General features: G+C 37.4%; 1 protein-coding gene across 1 annotated transcript in view; it reads left to right on the top strand.

Moving 5' to 3' along the window:
- COL14A1 (collagen type XIV alpha 1 chain) overlaps positions 1-23,472 on the top strand; it is a gene marked incomplete at both ends in the record, with an annotated part of 124,761 nt that overhangs the window by 55,813 nt on the left and 45,476 nt on the right. Inside the window, 14 exons of the mRNA XM_082015593.1 lie at positions 235-361; positions 1,445-1,584; positions 4,654-4,786; positions 5,960-6,031; positions 6,792-6,943; positions 10,100-10,229; positions 11,282-11,404; positions 12,247-12,396; positions 13,070-13,186; positions 15,055-15,201; positions 17,477-17,551; positions 18,911-19,050; positions 20,285-20,408; positions 21,446-21,589. Coding sequence (XP_081871719.1) covers positions 235-361; positions 1,445-1,584; positions 4,654-4,786; positions 5,960-6,031; positions 6,792-6,943; positions 10,100-10,229; positions 11,282-11,404; positions 12,247-12,396; positions 13,070-13,186; positions 15,055-15,201; positions 17,477-17,551; positions 18,911-19,050; positions 20,285-20,408; positions 21,446-21,589 — 1,774 coding nt within the window. The remainder of the gene's footprint in view (positions 1-234; positions 362-1,444; positions 1,585-4,653; positions 4,787-5,959; positions 6,032-6,791; positions 6,944-10,099; positions 10,230-11,281; positions 11,405-12,246; positions 12,397-13,069; positions 13,187-15,054; positions 15,202-17,476; positions 17,552-18,910; positions 19,051-20,284; positions 20,409-21,445; positions 21,590-23,472) is intronic.

The following is a 23,472-nucleotide window of genomic DNA, read 5'->3' as shown; positions in this document are numbered from 1 at the left end:
TACAGCTGAATTCTCCTTTTCCCTAGTTGGTCATAAAAAAAATTTCCTTTTCTCTAGTCTATTGTAATTGATTTTGTTACTTTTTATGGCCATGAATTTATACTCCTTCATAGTTTCACAGAAATACCAATTACATGACATTCTCTTTCTGTATCATTATTACCCAGCTGAATTTCAGACACTGATAATGTAAAGTGTATGATCAGTATCTATTGCAAATTATGCTTTCTCTAGGTGGAAGTTGGTCGTGTTTCAACCCATACTGTAAAAAGTCTGACACCCCTTACAGAGTATACTGTTGCTATTTTCTCCCTGTATGATGAAGGACAATCTGAACCACTTACTGGCAGCTTTACCACAAGTAAGTATTGCTGAACTTTTGCAGGCTTTCCAGGGAGAATTTTTAGACTTTCTTATTTTACTGGAAAGTAAGACCAGTAACAGCAAGTGCCTTTGGCTGAGAATTCAGATATATGGAATGCTTTCTGTTATTTTCATTGCAGTTTTTGGCTTCTTTGCTCCCTTATTATGGGGCCAATTACATCCTTACTCATGGAAGTAATCTCTTGACATCATGAAAACATTTGTGTGGATGAGGTTTATCTCTTAAGTCTTTCCATAATCAACCATTTTAAAGCATCTTTTATTGCAATTAGGTAGTAAAGCACTTATCTCCCCAGCTTTTTGAAGCATCATTCAGTGTGCTGGCATTTGTCTCTCCAGCTGAAGTGTGATGAGTTTTGAATCATACATCTAATCAGTGAACTATCTAGGCAATAAAGGGTAGAATCTTATATACATACAGAGAAACTGGAACACCAAAAGGAGAAAACATAACATATTTAAGGCTCCTATAGTCTGTTTAGCACACTTACAGTTTCTGTAACTGTAGTTTTTCATTAGACAAATGGCTGATGACACTTACTAGTGCTTTCAAATGTAACAATGGGAAGAGAAAGACTTTGAGGGAGGAAAGAGAAACATGAGGTGGAAGAGGAAGGAGAACATACATGTACAGAACAAGAACTTGATACTTACATGCAAACTGCAAATGGAAATGCATGCAGAGTCTCTGGAAAGGGCAGAGATTGGAACTTTGCTTTGAGGTAGAGAAAAAGGAAAGAACGTGGTGCACAGAGCTCTGAGCAAAGGAGAGTGGCTGAGGGTTGCATGGAGCTCCCTTCAGTGGAGAGAGGACAAGGAGGCTTGTCCAGATAGTGTAGATAAAGAGCATGTTGTGCATATTCTCCTTCCCCCAACTACAAAACCACTTCCCTAAGTACAGATAAGTGTGCAAAGAATCTGTACTGCCTTTGTTATCTACCTCCCATGTTATAATCTTTGTAACAAACTGCAAGTGAAATGATACATGCTTGACATTGCCATCTGTGCAAGTCTTGGAGAACAATTTATGCTCACTTCTCTTTTGCATAATATTTTGCAGAACGAGTTCCAGCTCCCCAGCATTTGGAAATTGATGAAGCATCGACAGATAGTTTTAGGGTCAGCTGGAAGCCCACTTCATCAGATATTGCTTTTTATCGATTGGCATGGATTCCTTTGGACGGGGGGGACTCTGAAGAGGTGAGTTTTCTTGACTTTCTGAGAGTGTGAAATGGAAGAGAGAATGCCATTCTGAGGACACCTATGATGCAACTTTTGCCAATTAAATATGGCCAACTGATTTACAGAAAAATCTGCCCCACTGCAAAACTCTTTAAGCCAAAATTAAACCAATATTCTAGTTGCTTTTTGAAGAGGAATTGAGGAAAGAAGAGCTTTTTCGTGAATAATCAATCTAATCTGTAATGTGCCAGCTGCCACAGAACTAGAATTGCTGTTTGATGCTACCTCAGTTTTTAGAGGTTCATGTTCTTCCTTTTGCTGTGAAGATGATGACAGTAGCTGAGCCAGAGCAACGATACCCTCACATGAGTCTCCACATTTGTCTAATGTGCTGGACGCAGTAAAATTTCCTGTGATACCTTAGTTATGGAATGTTACAAAGGGAAAAGTTTACACATAGTTAATTTATTAGATTGTTCCTTTATTCCTCTTTATGATTCTCTCTCCTTTTTGCCCTTTTTACTCTACGCCCTTGTGCGTCTTCTCCATAGTGCCATTTTCATCAGTCTGAATCTTTAAATGATTTTTCATTCCTTTATTTTTTCCTGCTTTACTCTCTTTTTCCAAGTAGAAAAAGACAGATGCTTTCTCTTTCTTTCCCAAATTTTCATCTTTTGTAGTCTGTGTCATTTCCTCTTTGCCTTTCTTTCTTTATTTACTCATTCTTTTAACTTCTTTTATACTCCTCAATCTTTAATGATTCTCTCAAACATCTTGCTCTCTTGGCATCAGCACTGTGAAAAGAGTCCACATCCGCAAACTGTTTATCTGGGTACAGAACTCAGTGGGTTTCATGCATCATTTTGTCATCCATTAGGGCAGAAAGCAGTCATTGCAGCTTAGGTTATGTGGCTTTTTTTCTGCAAATTTAGCTTAGCCTGATTCTTTCCTCCCTTTCACCTAGTGAGAGGTAGTCATGCAAGAAAGAAATTACAGGAATGAGCAGGGAAAAGAAGGAGTTGGCAGATGAGTGAGTGGACACAGGTCATCCCCTAGCATTTTCTCTGCAGTAGATGAACTGATTTGTTTATGTTTAAGTGGATCCCTTTAAGCCATGTGCATTTTCAAGTGAGATTTATGATATCTGTGTTCTTTGAGTGTGAGAATAAATGATCAAGAAACATTGGAACTGCTAAGGTTCCACTTATTCATTGTATTCACTCAGAACTGCTGAAGTCCCTAAGATTTTAGTACATTGAAATATTAAAAATACCCGAGCTGCTTTCTTGTTCTCCTTGCATGACCCCTCTAACGGGGTCAGGCCTAGGATAGCACAATACCTCCAGGCTGTTGCCTCTTTAAGCTTCTTTCCCAGCTAAGTGATCAGTCATGCAGAGAAACGACATGCACTCCCTCTGTCTTTCTCCCAAGACCCAACTTGCCAATTAGCTGAGTGGGGTCAGGGGGTGGTGGTGAAAATTACACACCTCTCGGCTTACTTCCCCCCCACTGGTGATGGGTGAAGAGCGTTTAGTGGGGTGTTAGTGCTAAAAAGCCAGAATAAATTCAAGAGTGACCTTTTATTTCTAGGTTACAGTAGAGAACGCACGCTGTTATTCTTGTGTGCTTGTTACTATTCTTGCTTCTATTCTTTGTCCTCTCCACTTGAAAGTTCAAGCACTTTGTGTTCTTCTTTTTTTGTGGTGTTTTCTGTGGGCTAAATGAGCAGGGAATGGAGGGTGATGGAAGTGATGCTTCAGAAAGCATGCCAAAGTTATGTGTGAGGTTAGTAACTATGTGTAAATATTTTATAATGATTTGATACACGACTCCAGGCTCTGGGGAATTGGAAAGGAAGGTATTACTTATACCTATGTAGTATACAGCCAGACTCATCAAGCTTGTTTCTGAAATTTTCCCAAGAAAATCTGTGCCAGAAAGTGTGCAGCATGGGATGCCTAATTCATTACTTGATAGCTGTAGAAGGCATGGCCCCAACTAATTTCTTTCTGCTTTTGTTTTCTGTATCTGAGTTCAGAAGGTCTGTGATTGTTTAACGGGTCCCTTTTCCCCAGGGCCAACTCAGGAAATCTTCTGTGGTAATTAAAAGAATAAAGTGTGTTTCACTGTTTCTGCTAACTTTTAGGAGTTTTTATGCAGCACATATCTATTGTTTGATTTCCATTATAAGTCTTACTTTGATTTGTGTATAAAGGGGCCGCCTTTAAAAACTTGCCAGTGTTAATCTGGAGAAAGGTTGTTTTGTAGCATCTGTCTGCGTAACCTAAAAACTACTCCCAAAACTAGTCAGCCCATTTCACCAGAATTACTGCTCAGGCTCCTTGCATTCTGCTTTACAGTCCCTTCAGCTCCAACTCCTGCCCGCCTGTTGATCCCTTCAAATAAAACAAATGAAACACACAAAAATCTGAAGTGAAACCTTCTGCTTACAGTTAACACTGCATGTGTGAATCTTCTGCTGCTGTCATAGGTAGAAATAAGGAAAATTACTATTTAAAACATCACACAATATAGCAAACTTATCACCACATCTCCCTTAATTGCCAAGTCTGCAGCAAATGTTCTTTCAAGTTGCATTCAAATGTGTGGAACTGTAACTCAGATTATAATTCTGGTATAGAAACAGCATTTTGTAAGGCTGTGGAGATGCCGAATACATTTGTCGTAACAGTGCTTGAATGGTAGAAATATGAATGAAAGTTAATCTACCCTGTTATGTTCCTTTCATTGATGAACGTTTTGAATTTTAGTGATTTTCAAATGAAAGGCATGTGGGCAGCTTTAGCAATTAATTAGTTGTGGATGAAAGTGTAAGACTACACATTAGAATAATCAAACTAGTCACAAAATAATAAATACTTTTAAAATATTCTTAACAGTGTTTTTTCCAGATGTACTCTCTGATAGTTTTTATTTCAACATAGCTAATAAATTCTTTGGGCAGATCTGAGTGTTAGATTTAATTTATTTTAAAGGAGAATCCATTTTCCTTCTTTCATTTCAGTCAATTTGTATAAATTAATAAAATGCAAAACTGATTTTCTTTAATCTTGCTGTGTTACTTAGGTTGTCATAAATGGAGACGCAGACAGTCATGTTATTGAGGGTTTGTTGCCCAACACAGAATATGAAGTTTCTTTGCTGGCAGTTTTTGATGATGACAGTGAAAGTGAAGTTGTTGCTGTTCTTGGAGCTACATGTAAGACAAACACTTGATTGCAGTTTTTAGAGATGTTTAAGTGGTTTAAATATAATGCATATATCTTATATTTAAAGCACAGTCCATCTTTGGGTAGCTATAATATTGAAGAATGTGGTAGTTTAGCACCAGGGCTTTGCTGACTGTATTTTTTTTGCTTTTCTTATTTAATATTACGTGGTAGATGGCATTGAATCAAAATGATGGTTTGTCTCTCTGTCTGAGCTGTGATATTAATAAACTTTGGATCTGGGTAGATATTCTTCTCACATTTCAATATTTAGTCTTTGAACAGGGCTCCTTGTGAGAAGATGTATTAGATTTTGGGGGGTTTAAATGTTTTAAAGTAAATAATTTACAAGAATTTCATTTAAGATGTTTGGTACTTATAGTATACCCTTTTCCTTCTTATTTATGTAATTTATACTTACTAGAGGTGAATTCACTCTTGGCTGAAATAGTGGTCCAAAAAGCTTACGCAGGCATCCTGTAACATTAACATGGAAGTAACAAAGATAAAACTTGAAAATCACATATAGTGTATTTTATAATAATACACTATATTTTTTTATAACTGAAACAGTGGCCAGCATTTCAGGTAGATTGCTCTATCCATTCTCTTTTTATGGATAGTGACTTGGTTAAGTAAACAACTATATTCTTCATGTGTCAATTCAAAAATTTATTTGATTCATAGTAATTTAACCACAGGCTTAATCTTGAACCTTCTGTTAAGACAAGAAGTCCTTACCCATCCAAATGATGCTGGTATTGCCCAGTTTTGCTGAGTGTACTTTCTGATTTTTACTTGGGCAGAAGTGAAGCACCCTTAAAAAGCTTTCAATGTAATTAATCTGACAACCTTAACAAATGGTCAAAGTGGAAGTCATTATGCATAGTTCATCCAGAAATGTGGGAAGCTATATGCATTCTTATTTAATTGTACAGTTTATAATTATGTCTTATCTGTAGATGGAAGTGCTAATCCTGCAAAAATATGTGCCTGAAGTACACTAAATGAATAGTTCCCTTGTAGTCTCTGAAATGCCTGAAGTGTGTGGGATACTTGTAGGTGTGAGCACATAGTTCCATTGTCATAGTCAGAAATACAAGATAAATACTGTGACTTCCATGTGTTCTTGACTTGTTAGTGAGCCAAGTATTGTTTTTCAGTTGCAAGGACTACCACAATACCTACCACGGTGACTACTGCCAGTACCACAACTTCTAAGCCCACCACAGCAGGTAAACAGAGCACATGTCAACAGCTTAAATACTGAACGCAAAGAGCTACAAACACAAACAGCCCAGGCCTCGGGCAGAGAGCTGCGATATTACCGCGCAGCTGATAACCCCAGTTCCCGATGGCCCATGTGGTCAGCACACCGCCATGGCAGATCTTGCGGAGGCGTAGGGCCCAGGCCAGGGACATCACCTGTGAAAGGTGCGCACCATTGCGCTCCTGCACCAGCCTTCCGCGTGTGGCCAGATTCCTGCGCGTGCCACGTGTGGATGAGGAGCCAACCTATGACACAGTGTAGGAACTCTGAATGATACCCGCAATGTTGCATAGGAATACAGACTAATTTGGAAAATTCAGCTCTCTTTTCTCTTTCCCTTTATAAATATGAACTTGGAAACTCTTCAGAATTTTGTTTAGTTTTGAGTGTTCTGTTTTCCCTGGAATTAGAAAACTGACTTTTAAGAAACAACGCTTCTGGATGGAGTTTTGATTATTCTAAAGCTCCGTAACGGAGTAATATAAACAAAGCAGATGGGGTAATATATGTTCATGGCAGTATAGGATAACTATTATTTTGTTAAATGGTAAAAGTTTTTATGTTATTAAGTCCTAGTATGACTGAACTATATGGATTTGCCCCACCATGGGTCTGCAGACCCACTGTGACTTCAGCAGAGCTTGCAGTTACTTGGTGATAATTAGCACAATTTAAAATCTAAAAATAGAGTTGAGAAAATATTAATTAAATATTTTTGGCTTTAGTTTTTCGAACAGGAATCAGAAACCTTGTTATAGATGATGAAACAACCTCAAGTCTGAGGGTGATATGGGACATTTCAGATTACAATGTTCAGCAGTTCAGAGTGACCTACCTCACTGCGAAAGGTGACCGTGCTGAGGAAGCGGTAAGAATGGTCTGTATGGGTTTTGTGAATGGCTTAATAAGCTTGAAAAGTTTAATAATTGCAAAGGCATGGTCTCTCCTTATATGACACTCCTGTTGCAATTAGTAAAAGATTCATGTTTGGTATTACTGTGAGATTGAACTTCAAAGTTTTAATCATGTAGCACCTGCTGCACTGCAGGCAACAGCAGTCAAATGTAAGATCAAGGCCCCGTCACACAGATGTTTAAAGAAGTCAGAGTTAAAAGACTAACTGGCTGTCATCTTTTTCCTGTATTTTTAAAATTTGGCTAAGTTTTTTGTCTTTTTTTTGTGGTTTTTTGTTTGTGGGATTTTTTTACTCCTAGGCCTTTTTCTGTCCTGAGATTGTGTTTTAACAACTCGGAAATGTTTGTACAGGACAATCTTAAGTAATTTTTTTTTCCTTCAGTAATTTTGCTCCTTCCCTAAGAGTCTCATTTTATGTTAAAGCAATGTAATTAAAGTTCAAATGCAGTTTTCATACTGCTTATTAACCTGAACATCTCACAATAAGGACAGCACTTTTTAATCTAAGTGCCCAAAAATATTTGTTATTTTTCTAATGCCATGTGATGATAAAAATTAAAATTGTCTTACACAAAGACAAGTTTCCGGTGATCAAGGTTTTGGAAAACATTTGGAAGAATGAAGACTACTACATGTACTCTTTTGTTCATATAGCAAATAGTAAAAAAAAAAGAAGCCCTGTATTATTTTAAGGTAATATAGAAGCTGTATTGTTTTAAGATTTCACAGTTTTTGAGATAATTTCATAATACTGGGAGGGCAAGTTGTTTTTTTTTTTTAAATTGGGGAAATCTTAGTATTGCAGTGCTTGGTTTCCACAAAACTAAGTTATAAAATTTTGAGACAGGTCTATATAGATATATTTAAGAGATTAAATTGTAGAGTTTGAGGTTATTTTCTTAGTAAATAGCTCAGAAAGCAAAAATATTCCCCATGTCATTCTCCTTCTGTGTCTGTCACGTGACTCACTTCTGTTCATAGTACGGTTATATGGAAGATGTGGGATATTCTTTTTGATGTCTGGTAGCTGATATTTTTAGCTCTGTATCAGACTATATCAATAAAAAATATTAAAAGGAGTTAGTTGAATATCTTTTTTCTAGAAAAACGTGAATCAGTCTTTTTTTCATTTTGGTTTCATTCATCTTTTATGAGACCTTGGTAGAAAATTGCTTTTTAGCCATCTTTTTCAACTATAACCTGAAAATGAGCTTTCAATGTAGTGGTTTTCTTTTGGACTGGAAAACTTGCTTTATGAATTTACCTTAACTATATGATAGTATAGTATATAATACAGTGGCAAACTTGCAAAGTGTAATGGCATAAATTGTGCTGTTCTTCTGACAATAACCCAAAGTTTCTGAAATTCAGATCCCAGATTTACTGTTTCAGCTCTGGGAAACTTAATCAAATTCATTTGGATGATATAAATGTAGTTCTGTTTTAGTATTCAATGACTATTATTTTAAAAGGAAATTAAAACTGTCAGAAAGGTATTCAAATTCTGGCTATCAGAAGGATATTAGAATTGACTCAAAACCTCATTAAAGAAAATTACAAAATTGTAAGATTAGGTAGGTGTCTTGGCTCTAATTCCACAGATTATTTCATTTTAAGTACACTCTCAAGTCTTATTATGTTCGGTCACAATTCAGCAAACAGATTAACCACGTGTTTAATCTTTGAAATTAATCATGTGCATAAATGCTTTACTGAATAAGGAATGACGTAAGATTATACTTAAAATTGAGCACTTTTTAAATGGAAGGAATGTCGCTTCAAGCACCTGAGAAGTGCAACTCAGATGTCAATAAAACGACAGATGTTCAATTTTTAGGGGACTGTTTATGTGTTTAAGTACATCTCTTAAGCAGAACCCAAACGTTTTGTGGAATTTGGGCTTAAATATACTACAGCGTGACAGTTCTGTGGTGGATGCTTAAGTTTTTGTCTCTGGTTCAGTGGTGTAAATTTCAGTTACTTCTCCCTTTCCATAAAAAAATTAATAAGCTTCTTAATCCTCAATGCAATTGGCTGAAAATCAGGGACACACAATGGACATGGAGCCAGGGAGGGTCCAAGATATGCGGTTGGACCTTTGGACTGTTGCTTCCAACGACATCACTTCAGAGCACCGATCTGGTGCAGGAAACATATGACTGGTTTCTCTTCTTTACCCTGTCCACTCCACGTGCGAGGTAGCTCCCATTGAGGCTTTGGAGGATCTCTGAGGTCAAAATTTTACTGACAAGTTAAAAGATTGCAATGCTTGGACACCTCTACCACCACTATTGTGATACGAGTTTTTGAGGCTCCGGCTAAAATATAGTAATCTATTGAAGAGTTTCAGAAGTAGCTGCTTATGGGGAAACCTTGTGCTCTATTAAGCAGCAGCTTAATTCAGCGGTTTGAAACATTTGCTCCAGCACACCCAAAACTGCCTGGAGGGATTTCTACAGCTTCTCTACTTCTACTGTGTTGCCTGGTTGGACTTCTGCTGTAGATCTTCCATGTTTCGTGGCAGTCTGGATCCTCTGCTATTTGTGGGACGTACTCCTACTTCCTCTCATAAAAAGCTACCTTTATTTCCTTGTGCCCAGACCAGGTGCAGATGGGACAAATATGTTTTATTCCTGCTTGCTCAGTTCACGCTTCCCAATCTCCTGAATTCATTTTCCTTCCTCCCAGGGAAGGAGGACTTTTGTCCCCAGAGAACATAACAATCAACCTTTATTAATGGGCAGACCTTTGGACAATCATATTCATGTCAAAAATAAATACAATAAGAGGATTTATTTTGTCTGTGCGGTGAAATAGTTTAAGTACTAACCATCCATATAGTACCAGTGGTTTATGGAGCCATAGTGGCTTGTAGGTTTAATATAAAACTGTGTTATCCCATAGGCACATTCTCCTTTTTATTTTCCTCAGGTAACTAGTAGATCTGTTAAAAGGGCGGATAATTTAATTTTGTTTTACCATGGAGTATCAGAAATACTTATAAATGCAAGCTATACAGCAATACTAGAGGAATGTGGTGTCAGAGGTCATGTAAGATATAAAAAGGTTTTGGTCCTCATCATTGAGCTTGGTTGCTTCTGTTTTTCTGACCATCCAGGTAATGGTGCCTGGGAGACAAAACACTCTTCTGCTTCAGCCTCTGCTGTCTGATACAGAATACAAAGTTACCATCACTCCCATCTACTCTGATGGGGAAGGAGTCAGTGTCTCGGCTCCTGGGAAAACTTGTAAGTACAAACTTTCTGCTTGTCTGTGGCCAGGATAGCCATGAAGAAAGGCTTACTCTTTCGGCCTTTTTTCCTTGGCTATAGTAACATGTTTCAGTATGAACGTGGGCTTATTTTGCATGAATTCTATGACTCAAGCTTTATATTAATCTCAGTTCTTTGATTTATAAACAACGGGTTGCTTCTAATTGACAAATTGTATTTTATCTTCAAATACAGTGAGTTTGCAGAAACGTGTTGAGTAGTAAAGCAGATAAGTCCTTGAGAGATAGCCCACCAAGGACAAGTCAACTAATGCAGAAAATAAAGTAAACAATGCCTGCTGGAGTAGTATCAAACCAACCATTGTACTGTTAGATTTTCTTTTCTGAGAGATCATTACTTCCTAAAGGTCATTAGAAATGCTGCTGAACTTTTTATAAAAGTGATTGCATTATCTCTAGAGTTCTGACCAAGCACCAAAAGATTACTCAGCTGCAGCTTAAGTTCCCTCTTTACTGTATATTGCTAAAAAATCATCTAGTCGTGCACTGCTAGTCATGATAGTATAATTTTATCAAATTACTCTAATTTACATAATTTCTGCCTAAATTGAAGTACTATTTGTGCAGACTCTTAAATCACTTGTAAATCATTCCTTTGATTCCATATGAAAGCATTAAGTGTTCACAAGAGGATGATTTATACATTAAAAAGTTTAGTGCACTGGGATTGAAAGAAACTCTATAAATAAAAGATAATTATCTCTGAATTGCCTTACGTTTTTTAAAAAAATATAGGGACAAAGTTGGGAAAGAATTTGAAAATGTGTTTGCTGAGCAAAGTTTGTAATTAATCCTTCATTTAACTTGGTATAATTTTCTTAAATGGATCAGCATTCATCCACTGACATAATGCCAAGGATGAATTTGATTAAAGGCTTTCATCCTGGCAATTTTACCTGTAAATCCGAGCGTACTGGGTGTCACACTATTTTCATGTGCATGTCTTGAATTTTATGCATGTGCTTGTATGAGAAAAACTTGTAAAAGCTCAGTTTGGTTTCCTTTTAGTACCCCTGTCTGCTCCTAGAAATTTACGCGTCTCAGATGAATGGTACAACAGATTACGGATCAGTTGGGATGCCCCGCCGTCACCCACAATGGGTTACAGAATTGTCTACAAACCTATCAACAGTGAGTTTTTAAACTGATTTTTTTTTTTTTTTGGTCATTTGGTTTTGACTGTACAATGTTTTGACATCATTTTTTGCTGAATTTTGTACTTAAACAGTTACTCGCAGTTACGGCCTTGAAAGTGCTATTAACTTAGGTGTCTCATTTTGTCTGTGCTGCATCCTTTGCCCACCTACACATTGCAGTTAGACAAGGCACCTAAGCTCCTTCAAATTTCTTTAGAAAAACATGGTCCTCTAGTGAGAGCAAAACACAAATGTGTGACCACTGAGGGACTAAAATACTGTCCCAAAGACAACACTGTTTTCTGGTTTTTGAACTGTGTCCAGAACAACTAAGGGAGGTGACAAAGGAGCTTTTTGCAGTTCTGATTTGGGAAAGTTTTATTCTTTTCTATTTTCATTATCATTTTTGCACAGTATTAAATGATGCTGTTGTATAAGAACCCCTCAGGGACAGTATTGCTGGCTGGCATCTGCTGTCCCCCCCGTTGGTCCTGGCACACCATCAGACTGAGGAGATCTTTGGTTGCCTATTTGGGGCAGTAGTAAGTCACTGAAGCAGAACAAAAGGGTCTTAACAGATGCCAGTGTCTAGCCCTGCCCTAATGAATCCCACTGCCGAATTTCCCAAGTGTGTTGTCGCTTCTATCAATGCAAGGACTGAGCAGAGTGTCTTTGTTTTTGTGTATGGTAAAAAAAAAAAAAAAACACAACCAAAAAAAAAGGCAAAAAAACAGCATTACATTGTAATTCTGGATGTGTCTTAAGATTGTTTTAGCTACCTGCCAATTAATTCAGTGGATGAGCAAATGGTTTTCTAATTTATTTCATTTTTTGCAGTTCCTGGTCCTGCGTTGGAGACCTTTGTAGGGGATGATATTAATACCATTCTCATTCTAAATCTCTTCAGTGGAACGGAGTACAGTGTTAAAGTATTTGCTTCATACTCAACAGGCTTCAGTGATGCCCTAACAGGCGTAGCCAAAACCTGTAAGAACGATTTCATGCTGTCCAGATCTCTACAAGCTGGTTTTTGCTATAACTATAGCTTTGTGCAGCTCCCTGAATAAATTTTCACATGGAAGATTTTCTCGGTTGTGTGCAAATTGTTTTCCTGAAATGGAAGTCTCTTTTTTTAATCAGACTATATCAGGCTTTAAAATAACCTACTGGACATTAGCAAGACAGGGGTCGTAAAGCAGATGTTGTTATTTATCAGACAAACGTATTTGCCTAGTAGTAGATATAAATCTCCTTAATGGAAGGTCTACTTAGTCTTTTTTTTTCTTAGCTCTGTATATATGACATTATTTAGTCTTTATATATCTAAAGCTCAATTTTAAATTGTGTTTTGGCAGAAATATTGCTGTTATAATGATATTTTAATACTTATTTGTAGTAACTGAATTTTTAGCGTTGTTCATTATTTAGTCTTAACTAAATTGACATCCAAATTGACAAGTTCCAAACTTGTCATCTAAAGAGTCACTTTTTTTTTTCTTTCCTGTTTTGGATTCTCTTGACATAATATTTTTTAAGCATCTTCTGAAATTATTTGTTAAAAATGAATTGGCACAAGTGTTTCATTGTAATTTTTTTGGTCATTTTTTCTTTTCTTTCTTATTAGAGGTGTAAATCTAATTTTTTGGTATTTAATTTTCAGTGTACCTGGGTGTGACAAATTTGGATTCCTATCAAGTCCGCATGACTAGTCTCTGTGCTCAGTGGCAGCTTCACAGACATGCTACTGCGTACAGGGTAGTTATAGAATCGCTTGTGGGTAAGTTACTAAATCATTCAACATGCAGCTACAGCCTAACTCAGAGAATGGGGGTTAACTGCATAAGTTAAGAAATTGTATGCAGTTGGACCTGTAGACTGGATCCTGAAATACTGGAAATCATTGACAAGAGAGTTGTGTACACATTGAAGGTTTCAGGAGTCAAAGTAGTGTCCCTGTCCTTTTATATCAAACAGATGTTGATAGCTTGTCCTTCTTATGGGAGGGAGTTTTATCTATCAGTAGAAGATAGGTGATTACCTGAGTTTTTCACTGGTGTGAGGGACAGAAGGTGGATAAAGGATGAACTGAATACATCTAAGATTGTAAATAAATGATCAGTGATAGCTCTGTAGGATTAGGATGGACATGAGATGAGGGTAGAAGGGTAGGGAAAGCTCTGATTGAACCCAGACCGTGCTCACGGAGTCGGAACAGCGTCCAGTTTTGTCTGTTCTCATTCCGGTGATTGTTAATTATAGCTTGTAGCAATGTTACTTATCTGGATAATCATGAGAGATTTTTTATGTGGCAACACATGGTGTCTTGATGCTTTTGGCACCGAGTGTGTAGAAGGTGAATTACAGCATCTTCCATCTCACTGATTCTCAGGTGTAGCCAGAAGAGGTTATGGAGAAGTCACAATTTGTGCAGACTAACTCTCTTATCCCCAATAGATATCAGTGATCTTCTGAATGGTGACAAATTAAAAGCCTGGATAACTTGAGCGGTTAATAACATTTAATGGGATTTATCAAAGGTATCATGAAAAATAATACTAATTTGGTTGCAAAAAAAAAAATGACCTTCCTGTGGAATGGCAAATGGATGGTGATACAGTTTATTTGAAGGCCTGGAATACAGACAAGCTGTTCAGAAAGCAGAGGTCTTGGCTGGCACAAGAAAGCACAGATTTCCTTCTCATCTGGGAGCTAGCCAACATTCTGCTTTCATCATATAGAACTGCCAGAATTGTTTTAACTGAGCCAAAAGAGCCTAAATGTGAGCAGAACGAGCTAAAGTGTGAACAATTGCTTCTTATTAACGTCTATCGTGAAGAGTTTTGATTGTCACTTTGGCTGTGTGTCTCATTCAGGCAGCTATCAATTATTTTTATACTAATGTAACACCTAATAAGCGTCGGGTGTTTTTTCCTTGGCAGTGAATGACTGTTTGGCATTTTTTGTATATACTCCATAAAATGTGAGATCACTTGCTTGTATTTCACTTCTTTCTGCTACAGATTATGAATTGTGCTGAAGGTTTTCTTGCTATTATTAAAATATTCCTTATGCTATTTCCAGTACCCTTATGCTTTTTCCATTGTCAACATGTTTTCCAATTCAGAATTTAGCAGAATTAATTTCAGAACCCAGCAAATTCTATTTCTTAAACAGCTTGTTAAGTGGTTACTAGTGGAAGCTGGAATACAATATCTAGTTCAGTCTCTCTTGCAATTACTAAGCACATTACAGACTTTGAGAGCCAGAGGCATAGACAAAGGATGCCGTAAAATTACATAACACAAGAATTCCTCATTAGACTCTGATAATTTAGGACCAGATCCAAAGCCCATTGATGACAGTGTTAGTGATTTTTATTAAGTTCAGTACATGGGATGGAATTAATCTTTTTTCCTGCAGACGTGTGACATATTCCTCAGCTCCTACTTAATGTGAAGGATGAAATGTTACAGAGACCTCTGCACAGAGATGAAGTTCCAGAAATAAGGCAGCATGTAGTTTATTAATTTATGTCAACCCCTTGCCTTTCATCTGCTGTCATGTCTCCTTCTTATTTCAGACTTAAATAACATTATTCAATAAAAGAGTAAAAAAATGTTTTAATGGTTTCTTTTGTAATTCCAGATGGGAAAAAGCGAGAAGTAAATCTTGGTGGAGGGACGCCTAGACATTGTTTCTTTGAGCTGATGCCTGGTACTGAATACAAAATCACTGTTCATACACAGCTTCAGGAGATAGAGGGCCCTGCTGTAAGCATCATGGAGACAACATGTGAGTAAAATAGATCAGAGTTCAGCCAGCAGCGATAATGCTTGATTGCTTCTTGTGTTTTACCCTGTGCCCACAGATGTGCTATTCCTGTGCAGTTTTCTTTAGCTGAGTTTTTAAATTTTTCAAATACGTTGTAACTACTCCACAGAGGTGCAGGATTCTTACACCACTGCTGTGTATTACTTGTGAAGTAAGATTCACCAACTCTATTAGACTTCCTAGTAAGAATGAAACCGGGAGGATGGTTTAGTTTTCTTCATAAAAAGTCTGATACTTGCATGGGGTACTCTCAAAATCTGTGACTTTGGAAAAAAAATCCAGAAAAATGAAGCACAGAGAAACAGAAAGTTTTGTATCCTGCAGCTCTTGTTATTTAGCAAAATTTCACCAGAGTCTGAGTAATTTACAGTTAAATGTGACCTTGATACCCAATCTACTTACATATTTTAAAACAAACAAACTAACCTTTTCATAATTATTCTCGATAACACAAGACAGGCAAAAAAATCCCTCACTGCTGTTTATGAAGGCAAGATCCTGCTCTCATGAGTTCAAAATACTGCAAAGCAAAATACAGGATGAACAGAGTGAACATTTTGACATTATCCTTCTTTCTTCAAGCCCATTTTCAATCTCGGTGATACCCTTCTTCTCATACAATATTACTATACACACCACAATGCTGTTACCCTTCTCTCAGGGTAGATAATGTTTATAATTTTCCTCTTCAAGTGAACCCTCCCACACTTACGGTTTTACACAGGAAAAACTTGCACAGGTGCATGACTCCACTTCTCAGTTGTCCAGGACTCATTCTCAGAGCAGTGAGGAACAAGCCAAGCTTCTCCTGCTTTTTGGAGGAATGCATTTTGTACACTCTACAGTTCAGGGAGTTTTGAGACATAAGGAAGAACACACCTTGGCCTGCATGTCCATTTGAGAAAGATGGTTTGTGATGCAGACAAATTATTGTATCACCTCAGAAAAAAACACTCTCCAGGGTGACCTGTACCTTGCTGGTGCTTAGAGAGCAGTCTTTCAAGTCACCTTACTGCAGTTGCGACCCTTTCTAAATGGGTCTGGTCCTGGTCTGCCTGTGGCCATTGAGGTCCTGGGCATCAGGTAGGTGTTTCAGAGTCCTGGCCGTTTCTTTTGTTGAAGCCAATGGGAAAACCCACATCACTTGCAGTGGGAGTCAGCTTGGATGTGGACATGAGGCTTGTAATGAATCATGTTTGCACTAATCTTTCCCAAAGATAGGTGCCTTTTCTGAAGTTGTTGTATCTAACTCTATTCATTATCTATAAACGTAACATATATTACAGCAAATAACAAGTATAGACTTACGTGAAGGAATGATGTTCTGTCACCTGTGACTTCTTCTGCTAATTGAAAAAAAAAATTGGTAAAAAATGCCCTTGAATGAAAGTGGAAGCTTTTCCTCAGATACAGTTGTGGAAGTCAACACATATGCATGTTATCTCTGAGAATTCAGCCAAAATGGAAAGGCATTAAAGGCTCTTGCATTCAGCAAAGCCATCAGTCAGTGATCATATATTCAGCTAGGTTTCTGGGATGTTGTAATTTCAAAGCTTATTTTCAGGTGAGGGATGAGACAGTTTTCAGAAATTCTATGTGGTAACCTTAGAAGTTGCTGCAGGCAACAAAGCCACAGTCCTGTAGAGTTGTGGTCGGAACTGTGTTTCTAGCTGGAAACATAACAAGGCCTTCCACCAAATTCAGGAAAATATTGATCAGGGCAGGCTGTGATCTGCTCTGAATGCAGGCACTGGCTTGCTTTTGCACTGTCTCTTTGTATTTTGAATTGCAGGTCTTGTATCGTCTTCCTTCCAGGGTGGGTAGAGACCTACTTTCTGTGACTAGGGACTGGTTGAATTCAGAAAGAAAAAGGATGGTAACCTCTTACAAAATGAATTATGGATGCTAGGTCAAGAATAGGGCTGTCACATCGTCTACTACACTGGGGAAACCCAAAAAGGGGCAGTTCCAGTAGTAGTTCAGCTGTATCATCGTATCATTCACTCTGAAATGCAGCCATTAATTGCTCTGTAATAGTACTATCCTTTTTCAGGTGGTCAGTAGAGGTGGACATTACGTGCATGTGCTCACCTACATTTCTTTCCAATTGCATGACTAGTTGATTAGAGATAATGAATTGTAAATGTGGAGATGAGTAGAAAATGCTGTGTTTAATGTAGATAAAATACATTTGGCTTTTATGCATTTTTTAATATTCCTTCCTTTTCTTCTCCAGTACCATTTCCAACTCAGCCACCAACAACACCTTCAACACCACCTCCACCACCTACAATCCCTCCTGCAAAAGAGGGTAAGTGCTGCATGTATGGGTTCATAATAACTTTAAGGTGTTGATGCAATGTTTTTCTGCTTTTGATGCTATTTTAGACCTGTGGGGATCAGATTTCAAAATGCATTTGCTACAGTGATACTGTTAAGGCAGCTGGCTTAAATTTAATGAGCCAAAAATCTGACATCAGTATTGTATTGTTGAAATTTGCAGAAAGCAGGGTTAATATATGTGAGATTTTCTTTTTCCTAAAGAACTCCTAAAGCATACATATTTTGCAACTATAGCAGCTATCCTAGGGTAATTAAACTTCTAAAGCAGCATGATTTTAAAAAATATGTCTACTTTAGTTAATGAGAAAAGTGTTGGTCATGTTCAGTTTCTTCTCTCTTTAAATGTAGTCTTCCTTCTATTTCTCATTTGAACTTTTGTACAGAGTCTCATAAACATTTCTGTGAGGCGAATGTTATTGTTGGAGACTGAGGGTCAAATCCATCAGCTTGAAGCCAGTGGACCAGACTAACATATAGTAATTTAGAATTTAGATTTTAGAATTATTAGAATAGAATTTAATCCATAAGTAGATTAAAAAAAGACTTTGTGTGTGTGTTTTAGAACTGCATAGGAGCAGATTTTTTTTTTTTTTTGTAATCCAAGGGGTAATCAACAGAAGACAAGAAATACAAGTACTTATCTTCCGGTTCCATTCACGGGATTTAGATAAATATTTTTCTTCAAGATGAAATATATGGAAAAACATAACTTTGCTTTGAGGCCGTTCTGACCTCAAGCAATAGACTTGGATTCTGTAGAACGTTAAAGGTTCCCAGTTCCCATGAAAGACTGAGCAGCTTGTGTGAGTAGGTGCACAGCTCTGTAGGCTATTTTGCATAAGAACATGCTGGAATAAGACAAGATGGGGGAAACCTGTGTTGCTCCTAAATCGTGAGCATTAAACACTGCAGAGCTTAGGGTAACTTTGAATGGACTAGTTTCCCACTAGGAACTTCCACAGCCAAGATTCTCTCATCTTGCTTACTGTGTCATGCTAGGAGTCTGGGATTCTATAAGTTCATGTGTGACTTTATTTTTATTTAGGTTGTTAAGTAAAAATGGTTAGCCAGATTTTAAAGAACCGTTACGGCCTTGACGTGTATTCTGTGATAGGATCTATTAGTGCAGACCATTCACCCCTTGTAGAGCTCAGCTGGTTCTACACCTGCCCTGAAGTCAATGCCAGGAGGTCTGTTTGCTAAAGTATGTTAACTAACTTTAAACAAGGGCTTTTCATGACAGTTGCATTTTCTTAAGTGATTTATGAGAGTTCATGAGGAGTTGCGGCATTGCATTAATTCCCGAATACTTGCTTTTCTTTCTCAGTGTGCAAAGCAGCCAAAGCTGACCTAGCATTCCTGGTGGATGGATCATGGAGTATTGGAGATGACAATTTCAATAAAATAATTAGCTTTCTCTATAGCACTGTTGGAGCTTTGGATAAGATTGGTCCTGATGGAACGCAGGTAATCAACATGTAGAGGGACGGAGGGCACATGGACTTGACAGGGTATTTTAGACTAGCGCCAGAAGTGAAATGAATCAAAAAGTAATTGACATAATTTCACAGTTCTTTTGAAAATATAAACTGCTTTAGGATGGTTTTTTTTCAATATCTTCTTTTACATACACCATATGGTGAAATTCATGTTAGGGATTTTGCTAGCATGAAGGCCAAGTATCATTTCAGTCTCCTTAAATAATTCTAATGAGATTTAAGTTGTGTTAATATTTTTGGTATTGGTACTCGCTGTGGAGTTTATTTCTAAATAAGCTAAAAATGGCATTGATAATGAAAATTAAAGGTTCATTTATTTAAAATCACATGCTCTACAGAATCTACAGTGCTTGAAATAAAATATAGTATTTAATGATTGTTCTGCTTATGTATTTTTTTTAGAGAGATGCTTGAATCTGCTCCAGAAAAATTATTGGCAAATACATTACTGTTTTAAGTGTTACCTGTATAATATGCAGTTTGGGATAGCATTGAAAATTATTTTTAACTTGTACAAACCCTGAAGAATGCTCAGTTTTTACTGTTTCTTGCTATACAGCTATTTTCCCAGAATACCATCCATGGTGCTTCAGAAACTTACGCACAAGTTTAAGCTTAAGCATGTGAATAGCTCCTTTTGAATCAGGGACACCACTTACAGAATATGAAGTTCAATATATGTTTTGAGTTGTAGGGGTTTAATGTGTGGTGTTGAAATACAGGCTGTGGACTCACATAGCATCATATGTGGGAGAGGCAATATTTCAGAATATGTTCTTGCATCTTTCTATTACTTGCTTCAGTATTGCTCTCTAACTGAAGTTGCTTATGTGCAGCTAGTAATTCGTGACGACTCAATAAAGTCCCTGCACTTCTGTGTATGAGTAACTGTACATGTGTGAGCAGCTGTAACTAGGATTTTGCTTTTGGGCTCGACTGAGAATGCGTTTGCCAAAGCGGGTATTACTTTTCTCATCCTGTTTACTGCAAAATGAAACCAGAAAGTGTTAGGTGGTTGCCAAGGCTGCAAAGAGTAAAATTAAACTTTATTTAGTGAAAGCTTCTTAAAGAGAAAAAAAATTCTGGCTTCAATTTAAGGATTAAGCAAAGTTACAAGATAAATCCTTGTTTTAAATGTGCTGATTTGCTTATTTTTTGCTTACACGCTGCTTTAGTAATGAACATATCTTCTGTGTGCACAGGTGGCAATAATTCAGTTCAGTGATGATCCCAGGACAGAATTTAAATTGAATGCATACAAAACAAAAGAAACTCTTCTTGAAGCTATTCAGCAAATAGCCTACAAAGGAGGAAATACAAAAACAGGTGGGAAAGGCCATGATTATGATGCAAATTTTCTTCTTGCTACTCTCTGTGCAGTATTTCTTTCCCATTTGCTAAGTGGTTTAATATATCAGTGCAAAAACAGTGAGAACATGGTATCTCCGTACTAGAGGTGAAAGGTTGGCCTTTGAAATTAGAAAGTCTTTGTAATCTGCAGTTTACACCCTTAACCCCCTGCTGCTGGATATTCACCCCTCTTGACCAACAGTGATGTCAAGGATCAGGGAGGAAGGGAGAGAGGCAGCTAGGCAGAAGTGAATGACTTTGGGGATTGTGCAAGGTGGAATGGGGAGTAATACGAAATGAGCTTGGCAAGTGGGGAAGTGGGAGGGGAGGGAAGGTGGGAGGGAGCTTGCAGAGCATATAGAAAACAGTGGACAGAGTGGAGGGGTCTGTTTGGTTATCAGCCAGGGCAGTTATGCCTCCGTAGTATGCTTAAGACTGGGCTGGGGAAAGATGTCTGTTAACTGAATGTAGTTACAATTTAATATATCCCTTAAGGTAGCTCTCTGATGTGAAGAAATTAAAGATGAGTTAAAGGTTAAAATCTGTTTTAGCTGGAAACCATATGTCTTTTTATTCTCAGGCTGCACAGAAATTTCTTGCGGGCATTGCATCCAGTCTCAGTAGTATCAAAATAACACCTTTTCCATTTACTCAAGAAAATGCTACAATGCCACTTTCAGTTGTTACCTGGACTGTGCCCTACAGTCCAGTAAGGAACTGGATTTTGTTATCTCTAACCTGCACAGAATACCCTTTCCCACAAATGTCATGTTCTTGAACTGCGTTTTCTAGACTGAAGAAACCATGGCTGAAGCCATCAAATTTGCAAAGGTTAGGGTCAAAATTAAACTTTTCTAAATCACTATTCTAATAACTACAGAATGCACTTATTTACAGATGACTCAGGATGCAACAGATTTCTCTTTTTATCCATGTCTAACATGATATGAGAAGCCAATAGAAATTGGATTTACGTCACAGCAAAAGTACGTTGTCAATTTTTTCTGTTTCAGGCAAAGCCATTAAACATGCAAGAGAAGTTTTGTTTACTGGAGAGGCGGGCGTGAGAAGGGGCATTCCAAAGGTTTTGGTTGTCATTACTGATGGCCGATCACAGGACGATGTGAACAAAGTCTCCAGAGAAATGCAACTAGATGGTAAAATGTGTAGTTTGAAGAAATATTCAGAGTTTCCTTTTTCTCATTAATTATAACTACATAAATGTGGGCATGAGATAAGCGTAACTTTTGCTCCAGGAAGATTTCCAAGTTTAAAGGAAACAGCAAATGCTGAGAAACTCAGAATATCACTGGGATATGGTTAGATACTGGATTTTTCTTTTGGTGATTAATGCTATTATTTTTCATTTTGGTGGCAGTGCTAAAATCATGTAGTAGTTAGTGGAATTGCTCCCATGATGAAGAATTCAGGGGACATGATCCTGAGAATCTGGACTGTAGTCTTATGGTTACCAGCAAGCTGAACTGTTTTGTTTTCTGTACAAGAGGTCCTTTGAAAATTCTTTCGTGTGTTCTTTCACTGGTTCTCATCTTCTCACATGTTACACTAATTACCTTTAGGAATTTTTTTTACACCGCCAATTTTAGAGCTTTAAGCAGCCACGTAGTGTTGTGAGTCTAAGCATAAGATCTGGGTTAGTTGTAGAAATGTCTGATACTGAGGTTTGTATCAAAATGCAAAGGGCACAGTGTGCCACATGGAACAAAACTAAAGGATGGAAGGAAAAAACTATCATCCTTTTATTGTGAGGAGATCTAAGAAGAAATTACATTTGTGGTTTTTTGATTTGCCTTTAGACTTTGGCAGCTATGAAGTTACCAGTGTATATTACTGATTCTTGAAACCCAATGCAATCATTGAGTTTGGCTGCCTGCTTTGTATTATTGCTAGGTGCTGAGTGCAGTGCCTTCATAAATAAAATCATATCACAAAATAGTAGAGCATGAATAACTTCTTTTAAGTAGCAATCAAGAAACCCCTGTATTTGTGATTAAATTGGGGTCTATATCTAAGCTGAACAAAAAATGTTCAACTGTCAGGTAAGTATTGCGGTTGCCTTATTAAATATTAGAAAGGCCATGACCGTGAGAGGAGACAGCATATGGTGCGGTCTCAGTTGCTGACTGGGACGTGTCACCTTGGACAAATGACTTCCTCTCTCCCATTTCCTTTTGTGTGCACTGCGTGCTTAGGCTGCAGATAGGTTGAAGCAGGTACTGACTTGCATCTATGATAGAGACTGGCCTGAAGAGGTGCTGATCTTGGATGAGACATGAAGATGTTATAATATATTAAGTCAAAGTTTTGTTATGCTAAAAGCTCTGCAGAACGTAATGAATGCCCTTGGGCCTCATTCAAATGTAAAGACAATATTGCGTGACTGGAGTAAATTTGGGACTGAGCCATGCAAGAACAGTGTGCCCATTAACAATATTCAGCCTGATGTAGACAGGTTTTTTCTTTATCTTTTATGAAAAGGAATATGTTGAAACACTTTTAGGTAGTTTGCTGCTCCTCAAACATATAGGGTACAATTTCTATTTCATTTAAATCTTTGAAGTCAGGCTCAAATTTCAAAATATATTAATGCGGGATATATAGAACTGATTCAACCAGTGCAGTTAAATTGCTGGTGAAATGAGAATGTTATTTCAGTGTTCAGTCATGAGGCAGCAGTGGCCTGAAAACTGATTAATATATGGCACAGAACAAAATCTGTAGAAGACCTACAGGAAATTAATTGCTGGGCTTTCATTTTATGATATACTTGATACATTTTTGTGTGTAATACAGTATGGCATTAAATTAGAAAAGCATTTAAACATATGCTAAAACTTCAAACTACTGAGTAGTCTTCTATGTCTTCAAGAAAACACTTAAGCATTAACTGTAACTGATTAAGGATAAATAGCCAAAAGAAATATCTCACAGCAAATGTATTATTTTATTTTAGATTACATGCATGAATTTCCTTCTGTTATAGGATAATAATAAAATTTCCACCTTTATATTTAATCAG

The sequence above is a fragment of the Phaethon aethereus genome (genome assembly GCF_964289735.1).
Source record: "Phaethon aethereus genome assembly, chromosome: 2".
NCBI classification, from domain to species: domain Eukaryota; kingdom Metazoa; phylum Chordata; class Aves; order Phaethontiformes; family Phaethontidae; genus Phaethon; species Phaethon aethereus.
This window is presented reverse-complemented; position numbering and strand designations above follow the sequence as displayed.